At 36.3% G+C, this 17,008-nt stretch overlaps 1 protein-coding gene across 2 annotated transcripts in view; it reads left to right on the top strand.

The window, feature by feature from the left end:
* Nucleotides 1-17,008, top strand: part of NELL2 (neural EGFL like 2) — a 324,036-nt gene that overhangs the window by 75,228 nt on the left and 231,800 nt on the right. For both annotated transcript variants that reach the window (XM_077753241.1, XM_077753240.1), the window contains exons 4-8: nt 11,964-12,137; nt 12,223-12,319; nt 15,473-15,545; nt 15,716-15,798; nt 16,804-16,932. In XM_077753241.1, the coding sequence (XP_077609367.1) occupies nt 11,964-12,137; nt 12,223-12,319; nt 15,473-15,545; nt 15,716-15,798; nt 16,804-16,932 (556 nt within the window). The remainder of the gene's footprint in view (nt 1-11,963; nt 12,138-12,222; nt 12,320-15,472; nt 15,546-15,715; nt 15,799-16,803; nt 16,933-17,008) is intronic.

Below are 17,008 nucleotides of genomic sequence, written 5' to 3'. Positions count from 1 at the left end.
ATGAGCATTGATTTCTGTATGAACTGTGCTCTACCTATGCCTATTTTTTGGTCCTTTCATATCAGATTGAAGGTGTTATGAAAATCGGAGGTATAAAATATAATTTCTATATTTTTAACTTGATTTGACCAATAACATCTGTCACAGGTGGTTTCACAGATTCAGTGATAATTCACTTCACTTTTTCTCTGTAGAGAACTGCAGTAACTCAGTGGAGAATAATAGTCATGCTTTATATGCCTTTTAGTTTTAAATTGATGTATAGTTGACACATAATTCGCATTAGTTTCTGGTGTGCAACATAGTGTTTCACAGGTCTATATGTCATGCTATACTCACCACAAGTGTAGCTACGATCTGGAACTGTGCAATGCTATTACAGTACTACTAACTACGCCCCCTATGCTGTGCCTTTCATTCCTGTGTCTTATTCATTCTATAACTGGAAACCTGTACCTCCTCTTCCCTTTCATCCATTTTACCCATCCCTCTACCCCTTTCCCTCTGGCAACCGTCAGTTTATTCTCTGTGTATGGGTCTGTTTCAGTTTTTTGTTTGTTCATTCATTTGTTTTGATTCCATATATAAGTGACATCATATGGTATTTATTTTTATCTGATTTATTTCATCTAACCTAATACCATCTGTAGTCTCAAATGGCAAGATCTCATTTTTTATGGCTTTGTAATATTCCAGTGTGTGTGTGTGTGTTTGTGTGCACGCGCGCACGCGTGCGCACCACCTCTTCTTTATTCATTCATTTTTCGATGGACACTTGAGCTACTTCCATAATTTGCCTCTTGTAAATAGTGCTGCAATTAACATAGAGGTGAATATATCTTTTCAAATTAATGTTTTCATTTTCTTTGGGTAAATACCCACTAGTGGAATTTTTGGATCATACAGTATTTTTATTCTTAATTTTTTCAGGAACCTCCATACTGTTTTCCACAGTAGCTATACCAATTTACATTCTCACCAGCGGTGCAAGAGTGTTCCTTTTTCTCCACATCCTCACCAATACCTGTTGTTTTCTTGTGTTGTTGATTTTAGCCATTCTGACAGGTATGAGGTGATATTTTATTGTGTGTTTTATTTGCATATCCCTGATGATAAGTGATGTTGAGCATCTTTTCATGTGTTTGTTGGCCATTTGTATGTCTTCTTTGGAAAAAATGTCTATTTATGTCTTCTGACATAAATTGGATTATGTCATTTTTTAAATCCAATTTTTTTAATTGGATTATTCATTTTTGGGGTATTTAATTTTATAAGTTCTTTATATATTTTGGATACTAACCCTTTATCAGATGTGTCATTTGCAAATATCTTCTCCTATTCCATAGGCTGCCTTTTAGTTTTGTTGATTGCTTCCTTCACTGTGCAGAAGGTGTTTATTTTGATATAGTTGCAGTAGTTTACTTTTGCTTTTATTTCTGTTGCCTCAGGGGAATACTTAGAAAGGGGTTGCTATGACTGTGTCAAAGAAGTTACTACCTGTGTTGTCTTCTAGGATTTTTATAGTTTCAGGTCTCACATCCATTTTGAATTTGTAGTGTAAGAAACGGTCCAATTTCATTCTTTATGTTGCTGTCCAATTTTTCCAACATCATTTGTTGAAGAGACATTTATTTGTTTTCTCATTGGATAGTCTTTCCTGCTTTGTTGAAGATTAATTGACCATGTAATTGTAGGTTCATTTCTGGGTTTTCTATTCTGTTCCTTTGATCTCTGTGCCTGTTTTTGTGTCAGTACCCCACTGTTTTGATCACTACAACTTGTAATATAACTTGACGTCTGAAATTGTGATGCCTTCAGCTTTGTTTTTCTTTTTTAAGATTGCTTTGGCTTTCTGAGGTCTTTTGTGGTTCCAGACAAATTTTAGGATTGTATGTTCTAGCTCTGTGAACAACGCTGGTATTTTGAAAGGGATTGCATTGAATGCAATTGAATTTGCACTGAATTGTGTAGATTGCTTTGGGTAGTGTAGATATTTTAACAGTATTTGTTCCTAAATCCATGAGCATGTAATATCCTAACATTTCTTTATGTGATCTTCAATTTCTTTTGTCTGTGTTTTATAGTTTTTGGAGTACAAGTCTTTCACCTCTTTGGTTAATTTTATTTCTATGTAACTTACTCTTTTGGGTGTAAATTGTAAATGGGGTTGATTCCTTAATTTCTCTTTCTGCTGCTTCATTGTTCTATGTAAAAATGTGATACATTTCTGTATGTTGACTTTGTATCCTATGGCTTTACTGAATTCATTAATCAGTTCCAGCAGTTTTTTGGTGGAGTGTTTCAAGTTTTCTATATATAACATCATGTCATTTGTATGTAGTGAAAGTTTTACTTCTTTCTTGATTTGGATGCCTTTATTTCTTTTGGTTTTCTGATTGCTGTGGCTAGGACTTCCAGTATTATGTTGATTAAAAGTGGCATGATCAAGTGGGATTTATTCTTGGGATGCAAGGGTTGTTCAGTATTCACAAATCAATCAACACAATACACCACATCAATAAAAGAAAAGATAAGAACCATATAATCATTTTAGTAGATGCAAACAAGCATTTGACAAAGTACAACATCCATTCATGATAAAAACCGTCAACAAAATAGGTTTAAAGAGAACATACCCCACCATAGTATAGGCCATATATGAAAAACCTGCTGCTAATATCATCCTACATGGGGACAAACTGAACGCTTTTCCTCCACAGTCAGGAACAAGACAGGGCATATAGTTTTCCTTATAATTGTTTGTATTTCTCCTTCCTTATTTGTAATCTTATTTATTTAGGTCCTTCTCTTTTTGATAAGTCTGGCTAGAGGCTTATCAATTTTATTAATTTTTTCAAAGAACCAGCTCCTGGTCTCTATGATATGTTCTACTGTTTTTTATAGTTTCTGTATCATTTATTTCTGCTTTAATCTTTAATATTTCCTCCTTTTTACTAGCTTTAGGCATCATTTGCTGTTCAAAAAATACTTGTTGAACGAATAAATGAGTGAATGAATGAGTGAATATAACAAATCTCTGAAATATATATAACATTTGAACCAGAAATTTCATCCATAGTTATTTATTCCAAGAAGTTAATTGTGCAGGTGCACAAAGTAATATGTATTGAAATATTTTTTGAAGTATAGTTTTGACATGTATTGAAAAATTTTTATTAGGAATGAAAAACTGGAAATAGTCATAGGAAATTCGATGTTAAATAAGTTATGGCACAGTTATACTATAAAAAAGCATGTAATAAAAAGGACATGGATTTACTTGACATGGAAAGATGTTCTGAGTGTATGGTTAAGAGAAGAGGACTGAGTCATATTGGGAAAACTGTTAATACTAATCATCTCTTTTCAGCAGGACCGTTAGTGATCTTAATTTTATTTTTCATGCTTTTGTATATTTTCTGAATTTTTGTCTAATTATAACCTATTATTTTATATCAGAAAAATTCTATATATATGTATATAAAACCACACTGTCAGGTTTTTGCAAGTAACCAATTCTGCTTGGTCTTCTTATAATGGAGAAATAGTTAGCCTGGAGTCCATGAATGGATTTCTTGGGATCTGTGAATCCCTTGTAGAATCTGCAAGCCAAGTTTGTACACATTTTTGTGTATGCATTTTCAGGTCATCGGAGAAGTCCATATTCCCCAGAGAGTCTTCCTCAACCTTAGGACAGTGTGTTCTTGTGTTCATTCTTGATAAAATAAGCAAGGCTCACTTCCTTTGAGTCTTCTACTTCCTTGAACCCTTTCTTTCCAGTCTTGCTCTAACTTCTACCTGCATGGTCTCAGTCACAGCTAAGAGCGCTGAGAAAATGATAGCCTAGCATTAAGTAGGAGCTGCCTTTTATCCAGTAGTTTCTTTCAAACTGCGTGACTCTCGTGGGTATCCTTGTGCTGTGGAATACCCACTTACTGTTAGTGCTTTATTGTATCTGTTCTTTCTTATCTTTATATAAGACCTGCCTCAAATTGATATTTTAAAAATACATCCAAGGCCACTAAAGAGGATTTAGTGAAGGAGGAGGCTCCCTTCCAGGATCATGGCTCAAAGTATTGTGTTGTTTCTCAGAATTTCTTTGTGTCTTGTTGGCCTCAGCATCAATAATAATAAATTACCTTAATTTCTTAAATGGCTGATTTTTCCTTTTATTTTATTATAAACTCAGTTGTATAGACTAGTAAGATGGAGAGGGTTTTATTCAAGCCACCATGTTGGATGCCAGAGCTTCAGTCATGAATTAATTCCATTTTCTACTGATATTTCCCCTTGGTTATATAATTTTGGCTTCTGGTATATTATTCACGAAGAAGCTTTGTTTTCCTCACTGATATGGCTACATTCTTCTCTTTCCAGCAAGACTTTTATTGTAAAATTATTGCTAGTTTTGAAATGGCTAAGTTTAACTTTCCCTTAATAATGTGTTTATTATTTAGACTCTGTAAGCTTTAGCGCTATTTGGCCTTGGTCACTGCAATATACTCTGTGCCCATAGTAAATATTTGCTCTATTATTTGCATTAATAAATTGTAGTTTAAAAATCCTCTTCCCTTTATGCTTCACTGTAAGGAGGGTCTTTGTTTCATAAAAATGGAATGACAGGCCTCAGTAAATCATGAATTATTGGTCTTTGGATTTATTCAACCTGGGTGAGCATTTAATGGGAGTAGCATATTTGAGACTCTAAGCATTGTTAACTGGGTAGATTCTCACTGAAATACTTTCTGTCTGAGATTCATGCTTGTTTAAGTTCAAATCTACCCTGAAAATTTAGTGATGTTTAAATATTATGTGAAAGGAAATGTAAATCTTAATCATGACATGTATGGCGTGCCCACTCTTTGTCAAGAACGGTGCAGAGTAAGCACTTTACATCTCTTACTTTGTTGAGTTCTGAAAATGACCATATAAGCTTAAAACTCTTTTTCTCTCTATTTGATTGGAGAGGAAACTGACACTTAGAGAGGTTTCTTTCACTTGACCATCATAGTGAAAACAAGAGTAAAACTCTGAGGCCTCTTAAATGACCACATCATACTGCCTTGCCCCGATCACCAAATGCTTTTGAAAACAAGGTAACTAACAAAAATAGAATCAATATGGTTCTAATGAAGGATGCCAAAAAATATGCTTTTCCCCCCCACTTTCCATCTCCTTCATCATCTGAGGGAATCAATGGAAGTGCAAGGTGTAGTCAATTTTGTATAACAAATGGGCAAGCTGCTGAGCTTCATAATTTTGGCCCTACCACCGCACTCCATTTCTCATATTTTGTTGTTTATTCAAGAGCCCTTATGATACCAGTGCTGTCAACCAGTCTCAATGAGTGGATTAATCTTCTGTTTTTGCCTGTAACTTCTTTCGCCTGGTTTCTGCATTCTTTCACTTGAGAAAGATGTGTTCAAATTGCTTGTGATTCACAGAATTGGTATTCAGAAGCTGGGCTTTATAAATGGTGACTGATCGGACTTATGTATTACAGATGATAAAATAGTTACAATTTATTGCATGATTACTATGTTTCAGATGCCCTGCTTTCTATGGATTATCACAGTGAGTCCTCATTTTACAGATGAGGAAACTGAGGCAGCAAGAAGTTGTGTCATAGGCAGTAGTGAGAAGCTGAGCTGGGTTTTCCATTCCAGAGCCTGTACATATAAACTCCTTTGTAAGTGTGTCTTCTGTGAGCTACACTAATGATATATTTGCACTACAAGTGCATGTAGCTTTTCACCAGGTGACTTTACTAACAAATGGCTTCTAGCTTGATATACAGGCAGTCCTATACTTAGGATGGTTTGCCTTACAACATTTTGATTTTATAGTGGTGAGAAAGTGCTATACATTCAGTAGAAACTGTGCTTCAGGTTTGTAATTTTGATCTTTTCTCAGGCTCCTGGTATGTGACATGATTTTCTCTCATGATCCTGGGCAGTGGTAGTGAGCCAAAGCTCCCAGTCTGTCATGCAATCACAGGGGTAAACAACCCACCCACTTAAAATTATTCTATACCCGTACAACTGTTCTGGTTTTTGCTGTCAGTACAGTATTCACTAATTGTGTGAGATATTCAACACTTTATTATGAAATGGGCTTTGTGTTCGATGATTTTGCCCAACCATAAGCTGATAGAAGTGTTCTGAGCACGTTTCAGGGAGGCTAGGCTAAGCTATGATGCGCTGTGAGGTGGGTGTATTAAATGCCTTTTCAACTTATGATGGGTTTATCAGGACATAATCCTTTTGCAGGTTGAGGCAGACCTGTACTGAGATGATCTGATCATTCTTCTATTTGAGCTTAATTTAAGGCCATGGAAAAATTCTCATTTCAGGTTGTGTGCAACCTTTTTGTCAGATGAGACGTGACCTTATTTTCATCCCTTGATCATCAGTTATAAGGGAGGTTGTTAAAATGAATGATGTTCTGCCACTGTTGCCTATTTCTCTGAAGCCTAATCTTAAATTAGTTTATATTTCTGCCAATGCAAAGGATATTTGAATAACAAGGGCATAAATTATTATAAAGGGTGAACTTTATTTCCGATTTTAGTTACTTCACAAAATTATGAGTAACAAATCAGGGAGATATGATATGTTCAGGTGTAACAAATTATCATCTCAGGATTTAAAATGGGATTTTTAATTTAAGGTAATCAATGCTCATTGAACATAAAGGGGAAAACAAGACAATAAAAAGAAGGTTAAAAATCACTCAGGGTTCTATCACTCAATGATTGCTTTAAAGATGTTGATACATTTTATTCTAATTCTGTTTTTTCCATGGTCACAATTATATCAGTTAAGGTTCTTAGCTGTAAGGTGACGTTGGAGGCAGTGGGTGGGAGGGCAGGCTTAAGGAACTGATGGGAGCCTGGGGCATTGGAATTTGGAACAAGTGATAACCAGAGGCACTCTGGTGGGCCAGAGAACAGGAAGCAAGTTGCACAGTGACTGGAACAGAACTGACCAGGATACTGCTGCCTTAGCGCAAAGTGGGTGCCTTCTCACTCTGCTCCTTGCTGTGCTGCATCAAGAATCTCAAGAAAGAGTGCCTGATTGCTAGGGTGTGACATCAGTCCATCCCTGGCTGCACTCTGGGAAAGAAGAGGGAAGATTTGACACCTTTGCTTTTTGAGTTGAAAGAGATAACTAACATGTATACCTTTATTGAGTATTTTGTGTGTACTGAGTAATATTCTGAGTGCTTTCTTAAATTAACTCATTCAAATCCTTACAGATGTCCATTGAGACTGGTTCAAATCCCTGCTTGATAGTTTGTTTTTTAAAAGTGTATTTATTTATTTTGAGAGCGAGCACAGGTGGGGGAGGGGCAGGAAGAGAGGGAGACAGAGAGAGAATCCCAGAGCCTGATGTGGGGCTCGAACCCATGAACCATGAGATGATGACCTGAGCCATGCTTCACCAACTGAGCCAGCCAGGCATCCCTCCCTGCTTTATAGTTGAGTAATCAATGAGGTACAGAGAGGTAGAGTAGCTTCCATTGCTGAGAGGGGTACTGGAATGTTACTCCTTAGGCTGTAGGGCCAAGGTGTTTAACCACTGTGTTCTGCTGAGCCTTGGGGAGGGGACCCAAGCGAAGGGGAGGCCAGCCAGGTCTGCTTCCCACCCAGACACCACCCAGTGGGAGACAGTGGACTTCTGGAAATAAATATGGCTGTTATTAGAAAAATGATTCATTAAAATATGCCCAGTGTTCATTAAGATGCTTTGTAACTTATAACTCTACAATAATCATATTTTCATGCAACTTCACATCTTCATATGGTTTTGTATATTTTAACAGTGACTGGTTTTAAAGATTTGGATTAACTTCTTTCAACCTGTTTTCCTTTCTTTTAATGAGAGCTAATATTTATTGACTACTATCCATATACTGACACTTCTTGGTGTTTTACATCATTATTTATTTTTTCTCTTCACTGAAATTAGTGTGTGTGTGTTGTGTGTTTATTTCATTTTTTAAAAAAATTGAATGAGGGATGATAATGAAAATGTAACTTATGGTAAAATATTTAACTTCTCCAGGGTTCTTGTTTGTAGGGGATAGTGTCAGCCTCATGGTTATTAAAGGCTACTTTTAGTGCCTCGAGTTAAGGAACCCATTGCAGGTGACATTTCTAATAGTATCTAGAGGATGCCTGACCTCAGCTTGTAGGGTTCTTTCCTCAGTGGGTTAAGAACTAACAGGTGTAGAGCGATAGGGCAGTGCATTTGCTGATGGTATTTAGCAAACAATGCAAACACCTCTCTATCATTATAGAATTTACCAGTTTAATTGATTAGATAATGAATACTTGTTATCAAATAATATAGAGAGGAGTCTCTGGTTGGTGTCTTCTGTATAAAAAGCCGCACAAGTTGGAGATTTATTTATTCTTGATACATTCTAAGCATGGTTTATATTCTTGACTATAGTTTATTTTTTTGTCTTAAAATAGAGCTTTTATGTGAAAACATTAAAGAAGTAATATCTAATTAGTGAAGAAAATTCAGGGATATAAAAATACGTGAGAAGGTTCTTTACATCTCCTAATTCATTGTACTTCCCTTTGGTAACTAGTGTTAACATTTTGGCATGCATCCTTCTTGATCTTTTTTTTTCCTCTAAACACACACACACACACACACACACACACACACACAGAGTTTTGTCAAACAAAATGGGTTTCTGTAGTTTTTTGTTTGTTTATTAATAGTAAACTATGCATTGTTCTATGTTTGAACTTCATTCTTGTGTAGACTGTTCCAGGGTATGGATGTCTCATAACTGCTCTATGAGTGGATCGTTGGCATTCTATCACATTTTTACTATTTTAAATAAATCTGCAGTGAGCACCTTCTGCGTGTATCATAGATAATTTGTGCTGTTATTTTGCAGGATTGATTTCTGGATTTGGAATTACTGATTTAAAGGGTATTCACATTTAATGTGTTGATAGTGTTACCAAACTGCCCTTCAAGAAGTCTGTGTCAATTTATTTTGCATTAATAGTGTATTAGCCTGCTTATTTTTCTCTACATTCTTGTCTTACAGAATGTCATTTATTACCAGATTTTATTTATCATATCTCTTCTGTTGACAAATTCTTATTTTTTTTATAGTTAATTAGTTAATCTGTGTTTTGTTTTTAGTTTCTGTTTATTTTCTCTTCCAATTATAGCTAATTTCCTTCTTCTACAAGATTATTTCCAGGAACATACAAACATGAGTAGTATTTCTTACCAATTAAAGACAGATCTTCTTTGACCACATGTTTTTCCACAGCCACCTTCCCATTTTTCCAAAATGTCTACGTTTGCCTCTTATTTCTGTGTCCCCATTCTTTCTTGAGCCTACCTCAAGCCGACTTTCTTCCCTATGTGGTTTTCTGAAATAATTTTAGGGTTGTCAAAGACCTCTGTTTTGCTAAATCCAGTGGTTAAGACTTTATCTTCCTGGCCCTCTTGGCAGCATTTGATACAGTTGATTACCAATTCTTCTTGAGGTGGCTTCTTTGTCACTCGGCCTTTAAATCACCAGTCTCATTTGTAGCTCCTTTAATCTTATTAGCTACCCTTATTGGTTTACTTTGCTGGTTCCTCCTCAAAATGTTCAAGCTTTCTTCATGGCTATGCTTTTATGACTTTCAAGGTAATCTGTACGCCTATGATTTCCCAATTCCTCTCCACGTCAGACTTTGCAGATCTCAGTGTTCTATGTGTCCTCTTCTGTGTTCGTTGAGTATCTTAAACATGACATATCTAAGTTTAAAACTTGATTCAAAATATCTTAGCTTTCCTTCATTTATGAATGTCTTGATTTCTTCCATTTCTGAAAGATGTTTTTGGTGGGTATAAGATTCTGGGCTGAGAGCTTTTTCTTTCATCACATGAAAACTATTGTGCACTTTCTTCCGGCTTCCATTGTTTCTGCTGAGGAATCCACTACCACTTTAATTGTTTTTCCCTATTGACAACTCATCAGTTTTTTTCTGGCTGCTTTCAGTGCTTTTTCTTTTTGTTTTTCCAGGAGTTTAATGGTAATGAGTATTTATATTAATTCATCTTGTTTGGGGGTTTCTTAGAATCTTGAATCTGTGAGCTTATGACTCTTCTCAAGTTTGGGAAGTTTTCAGTCATGATTTTGTCTAGTACCTTTTCAGTCTACCCTCTTTTTCCTCTTTTATGGACTCTACTTACATGAATGTTAGATCTTTTGTTATAGTCATTCAGGTCTCTGAGACTGTTCATTTTATTTTCAGTCTTTTTTTTTTCTCTCCATTCTGATTGAATTATTTTTGTTCTATCTTCATTTAGCTAATTCTTTTCTTAGTCCCCTCCTTTCAATTGTTTAGCCCATCTGTTGAGATTTTTATTCTAGTTGTATTTTTCAGTTCTAAAACTTCTATTTGGTTCTTTTTTATATATTTATTTTGTTCTTCTATTTGTTTGGTGAGGCTTTCTGTTTTTTCATTTGTTTCAAGTTTGTCCAAATATGTTTATAAGTACTTGTTTTTATCAAAGTGTCTTCAAAATCTTTGGTAGGCATTTCTAACATTGCTATAATTATGGTGTTGATATTTTTTGACTGTCTTTTTTTCATTAAATTGGAGCTCTTCTATGGGTATCTGGGTGGCTCAGTCAGTTAGGTGTCTGACTTTGGCTCAGGTCATGATCTTGTGGTTTGTGGGTTTGAGCCCTGTGTTGGGCTCTGTGCTGAAGAGCCTGCTTTGGATTCTGTGTCTCTCTCTCTCCCTTTGCTCCTCTCCCACTCACAGTCTGTCTCTTCTCTCAAAAATAAATAAACATAAAAAATTAAAAAAAATTGGAGACCTTCTTGGTTTTTGGTATAGCAAATGATTTTCACTTGACAACTAAGCATTTTGTATAAGTTCTGAGACTTGTATCTTATTTGAGTTGCCTGTTTTAGGTAGTTTTCTGTGACATTGGTCTGGTAGGAGATGGGAAAGTGTCATCTTGTTACTTCCAGGTGGAGGAGGTTTCCCCATTTGGTCTTTTATTGAGAACTGAGGGGGAGCTCGTATAATTTCTGGATGGGGGTGGAAGTTCCAACTCCCCACGTGGTCTCTACTATCACTGTGGGTGGGGTGGTCTCACTACTGCTGGGTGAGGGTAAAAGTTCTGACTCTCTGCTACGTCTGTCTGACAATTCTAGTGAAAAGGGGGCAGTATTCTTTGTTACTGCCAGATGAGGGTGGAAGTCCAGGCTCTTCCCCATGTGGCCTCTACAGATGCCATGGTTGGGGATTCTCGTTACTGGTTGGCTGGGTCTAAGTCTTGGTTCTCTACTTGGCTTTTCTGTCACCACCCTAGTAGAGGTTTTGGGTACCTAATTTCTGCCTCAAGAAGGTAGAAATCTAGGCTCACCACTAACCTTTACTGGCCTGGTTGGGGATAGGGCCATAGTTGTTTTCTGTGGTGTTTGTCTGGAATAGAGTGATTATTTTCTAAAAGTTTTTCTCTTTCTAGCCTTCCCCTTCCCTGGTACTTGGTTAGACACAGGAAGTTTTTGTTGGAATATATGTGTGTGTGTGTGTGTGTGTGTGTGTGTGTGTGTATGTATATATGTATAAATATATATATGTTTGTGTATGTGTATACATATATATTTTGGGAGGAGGTGATCTGCATCACTTAGTATTTCCAAGTTGCTGGCTTCTTTAGCTCGAAGCCTGGGGATATGAAGCAAAAATAAAACCTAGGAAACCACCACTTTGAGTCCTGAGGTCCCTCACTGATTTTCTTTCCCTATTCCATTTTTTAGATTCTTCTTGTGTTTGTTTTATAATATAATGTTTAGCTGTACTCAATGGGAGGAGTATGAAATCATATATACTCCATCTTTCTGCAGATGGAGGTCATGTCAATAATTTTTGAACTTCATTTTCAGTGTGTCCTCTATGGCTCTTCTTCTCTATGCAGGTACCTGGAACTGGAGAGCAGTGGCCATCGGAATGAAGTCAGACTGCACTACCGCTCAGCCAGTCACCACCCTCACACAGAAGTATTTCCTTACATTTTGGCTGATGATAAGTGGCACAAGCTCTCCTTAGCCATCAGTGCTTCACATTTGGTTTTACACATTGACTGCAATAAGTAAGTGAAGTGTTCTTGGTGTAGGGAGTGGAAGAGTCTATGAAATGACTGTTCACTCACATTATGTAATGTTTCCTTTTTGCAGAATATATGAAAGAGTGGTGGAAAGGCCCTCCACAGACTTGCCTCTGGGCACAGCATTTTGGCTGGGACAGAGAAATAATGCACATGGATATTTTAAGGTATTTTTTGGCTAAGGGAGGATTATAATATGTAAATATAAATGCTTTCTAATTAGTTTGGAAAATTATGTTTTGCTCTCTATGGTGTGAAACAAAATAATTTGATTTGTATATATATGTTTTGTTTGTGTCTATTTTTTATACTCATTTTACTTATTCTATTCTATTCTAGAATAAATAAACTCTATTTATTTATTCTATTCTATTTATTTATTCTAGTGATGAAAAGGGGGCAGTATGCATTGTTACTGCCAGATGAGGGTGGGAGTCCAGGCTCTTCCCCATGTGGTCTCTACAGATGCCATGGCTGGCATCTACACTATTTTCTCTTTTTTCCTGAATAAATTTGATCTTTAGACATGACAGAGATGATCACAAATTTGCAATCAGGAAATTAACATCATTATTGAGATTAGGCATTCAAAGTAATAAAAACATAAGATGTTAATATACAAACTATCTACCATTGAAACATAACCTTTGATCATACTTTTACCAATGTTAATAATACAGAGTTGAAAACTTTTTTTTTTTTATGTTTTATTTATTTCTAGGAGAGAGAGAGAGAGACACAGCGTGAGCAGGGGAGGGTCAGAGAGAGAGGGAGACACAGACTCTGAAATAGGCTCCAGGCTCTGAGCTGGCAGTCAGCACAGAGCCCGACTCTGGGCTCGAACCCATGAACCGCGAGATCATGACCTAAGCAAAAGTCGGACGCTTAACCGACTAAGCCACCCAGGCGCCCCGAGTTGAAAACTTTCAATATTCACTGTTCATGGTCTTTCTGTATTCAGAAACTGAAATGGGTATATATATATATATATATATGCACAAATCTGTCAAAACTAGAAAGCAGTCATAATTTGTATCTTTTTTTTAGTGTCTACTTAGAGACATACTCCATAGAATTTCATCGTTTTAGATTGTCTAAAAGGCATCCAATTTAAATTTCTTTATTGTGAGGATAAAGAAATAAAGTCCAGAAAATTACTTGACTACAAGCCCATCGTGTAATCATTTTCCCTGAGGGACTATGATGGCGCCTATAATATAGAAATGGCTCAGCAAATGGTTGTTAACTGAAGAATAATAGATTCTGTGTCCAACTCCTGGATTTCTGGGTGGAATAGGTACCAGTAATTTTAAAACTGTTCTAAGTAAGGTTTGTAATCCTGGGAAGGTGTTTTTAAAACTTACTCACACTGTTAGTTACCTGGAAACCAGGTGCCTTGTATATATTATTTTTGAATCTTAGTCTTACTGGCCTTAATGTAGGCTCTTTTTTCTTCTCTCTTTTACATGTGCATAGACTTGTTTAGGGTGGGTTAAGTGACTTCCCCAAAGTCAGTCATAAAGAATTGAGTCCATGCTTATGGATCCAGAAAGTGTATGCCTCTTTCCCATATTAGAGATGACAAATCTATAGATGCCAAGTCTCGCCTGTATTTAATCATGATGGTCTTTCCCATGGAGTCTGGATGCGGCCTCAGAATCCTTTTCACACATCAATTATGTGTACTATTCTAAGGGTTATAATTTTTATTGTAGACTGAATTGTGTCCAGTGGAGTTTTATGGTGCACAGACTATGTAACTGTACATGGTAGCATTGTTTTCATTTTGCTGTTTCCAAGTGATAGCAGCTTGTGTAGAAGTTGCCTCTTTAATCCAAACTCCGAGCAAACAACAGATCCAGCAATTCCACAGACTATACTAAAATATCTATCATTTACATTGGCAATCTTCTTATACTATGCTATTAATTAGTTTAAGCATGTAGGAGATATAAGCCAGTATTTAGTATATTTTGTAGGTACATTAAAAATTATCTTAAGAATATGTTGGTACTGTCACCCTGTCATTAAACATTCTGTTTGCAGGGGCACCTGGCTGGTTCAGTCGGTTGGGAGGCTGACTTCAGCTCAGGTCATGATCTCCCAGTTCATGAGTTCAAGCCCCACATCAGGCTCTGTGCTGATGAGCTCAGAGCCTGGGGCCTGCTTCAGATTCTGTGTCTCCCTCTCTCTCTGCCCCACCCATGCTTGTGCTCTAACTCTGTCTCTCAATAATAAACATTAAAAAATATTAAAAAAAAAAGATTCTGTTTTCATTTTTCAAAGGACTAAGACAAAATATCAATTGAAAATATATATAAAGTTGATGAAAGAAAAGAGGGGTATAGGTGAAAGGGACAGCTGGAGTATGTCTGATGAGGTCATTTTTGAGCTACCGTTGACCTTTGCTTTAAGAGCCCAGGAAGGTGGAAGCTAATTCAGTCTCAGTGACTAAGGATAAATGTAAATTCTACCTGTAAACATGTGATGTGGCCCTCCATGTAAAATGGCTTATTTTCCAGCTGGAATTTTTTAAAATTTCATGCTAAACTTTCTGTACTTTTAAGGACTTCTTGCTAAGTCTTGCTGCAGCTGTATAATGAATCTATTGTCCTTTATAAATTGAGAAATTAGTGGGGGCACCTGGGTGGCTCAGTTAGTTAAGCGTCTAACACTTGATTTGGGCTCAGGTAATGATCTCATGGTTTGTGAGATTGAACCCCATATCATTGCAGAGCCTGCTTGGGATTCTCTCTACTTCTTTCTCCGCCCCTTCCTCTCTCTCAAAATAAATAAATAAAAACATTTTTAAAAAAATTAAAACAATAAATTGAGAAATTAGTTCAGAAAGATCCAACTGAAAAAGGAGAAATGCTCAAATGAGCATTGCTCTTACGACTCAGTTTTTCTGTCTCTTCTTTTTTGATGATTGCAGTTAATTTAAAATTGCTATCTGTTTCACTGTTGCTGAAACCAGAAGTGATTTTTCGGGTTAGTTTTTAAAGGTCATTTTCAAGCCTTTCTCCAGTGGCTAAAAATAACTTCTCAAAACAACATGACTATTCCCTCTTAATTGTATCTTGACATTTAATCTTAAGGCTTTAAAAATATTATCAATAGGAGAATACGTGGATAATCATCTATTTTGCCTGATGTATTTCTTTCCCTTTGGTTTGGAGTAGAAGTAATGTATTCAAAAAGATTTTGTTCAGGGATCTTGGTGAATCTATCTTGTAATGTTTTCCTTCATGAACTTGACTGTAAAACATAATTTGGGTAGATGAAAGTAATATGTCTTTTTAAAAATTTTTCGCACACAGGGTATAATGCAAGATGTGCAATTACTTGTCATGCCCCAAGGATTTATCGCTCAGTGCCCCGATCTTAATCGCAGTAAGTCCATTAGTTCTTGCACTGTGTGATGAAAAGTGTGCTTCTTGCTTAATTTTGTCCAGAATGTCAGTTTGAAATTGGAGTTCCATTATATTAGTTGTCAGCATAGACTTAACTAGATTGACCTCCTTATAAATACAACTTGACCAATGTAGTGTTTGTAATTCCAGCCTGTCCAACCTGCAATGACTTCCATGGGCTTGTGCAGAAAATCATGGAGCTGCAGGACATTTTAGCCAAAACATCAGCCAAGGTAAAAGCTACTTAGAAATATAGTGTGGGGAGCTCAAAATCCTTGAGGTTCTTTATAGTTTGTTTTTTATAACCACAAATGTTCACCTTTGTGACTTTTCTTATACTAATATATTGTTAGCTAGCATCGTATTTAGATAAGAAAGGGCTTATAAATACTCAAACCCTAGCCACCTGTATAGCAAATGATTCAGTAAATCACAAATGAGACCGATTACCTGGTTTTTATACTGCTTATTACAGCTTATTTATACGATATGTTCAGGGATCTTGGTGAGTCTGTCTTGTAATGTTTCCCTTCTTGAACTTGACTGTAGAACATAATTTGGGTAGATGAAAGTAATATGTCTTTTTTAAAATTTGGATTTATTGTTTATTTTAGTTTTCATTATTTATTTTTATTTAATTTTTCTTTGTAAGGACAGAGGTGAGGGGGCTTTGTAAAGAATATGGACACTAGAATTTTGGCAAAGAAATTGTTTCACAAATGCTTTCTACCACAGTATTGCTGTTGTAGGATTATTCACTGTCCTGTGCATGTTTCAAGTTTACCTGCAATTTCACCAGATTGTGTTTCATCTAGCGTAGTAGTTACTGTGAACCTGCAAGTTGTAGTGTGATTTGTTTCTGACACAATATAAGTTCTGAAATTTGTTTTTTTTTTTTTTTCATTTCATTGAGTAAATATATTCATGAAATGAGACATTTTTAAAAGTGGAAAATGCTTTTCTGCATTGGGAATGATGCCATTTTTACTTAGCCTTCATTCATATCCTATAAATTATGCCTGTTTTTCCCCCAAAAGGCAGGAGCCAAATTTACCATAAGAAAAAGAGGGGGGGACATTTTTCTTTTAAATTTTAGGCTTAAATATATTTGCCAAATAGTAGATGGGCACAACTAACATTACTGCTATACGCTGAAAAAAAAATGAGATGCTTCCTGATGTATTTTGCATTTCTGTGTTGCTGGAATGGTGAACAACATGAACTCCTTTGTGCCACAGCTGTCTCGAGCTGAGCAGCGAATGAATAGATTGGATCAGTGCTATTGTGAAAGGACCTGCACCATGAAGGGAACCACCTACCGAGAATTTGAGTCCTGGACAGACGGCTGTAAGAACTGCACATGCCTGGTAGGGTTTCCGCTGGAGTTCAGACTAAGGGAACTCAGATGCCCCGACTCTTTAAAAATTTATTAAAACAATGTAA

This window comes from Crocuta crocuta, unplaced genomic scaffold, assembly GCF_008692635.1.
Source record: "Crocuta crocuta isolate KB4526 unplaced genomic scaffold, BGI_CrCroc_1.0 scaffold30, whole genome shotgun sequence".
In the NCBI taxonomy this organism is placed as follows: domain Eukaryota; kingdom Metazoa; phylum Chordata; class Mammalia; order Carnivora; family Hyaenidae; genus Crocuta; species Crocuta crocuta.
The sequence above is the reverse complement of the archived record's forward strand: the minus strand, read 5'-3'. Positions and strand labels throughout refer to the sequence as shown.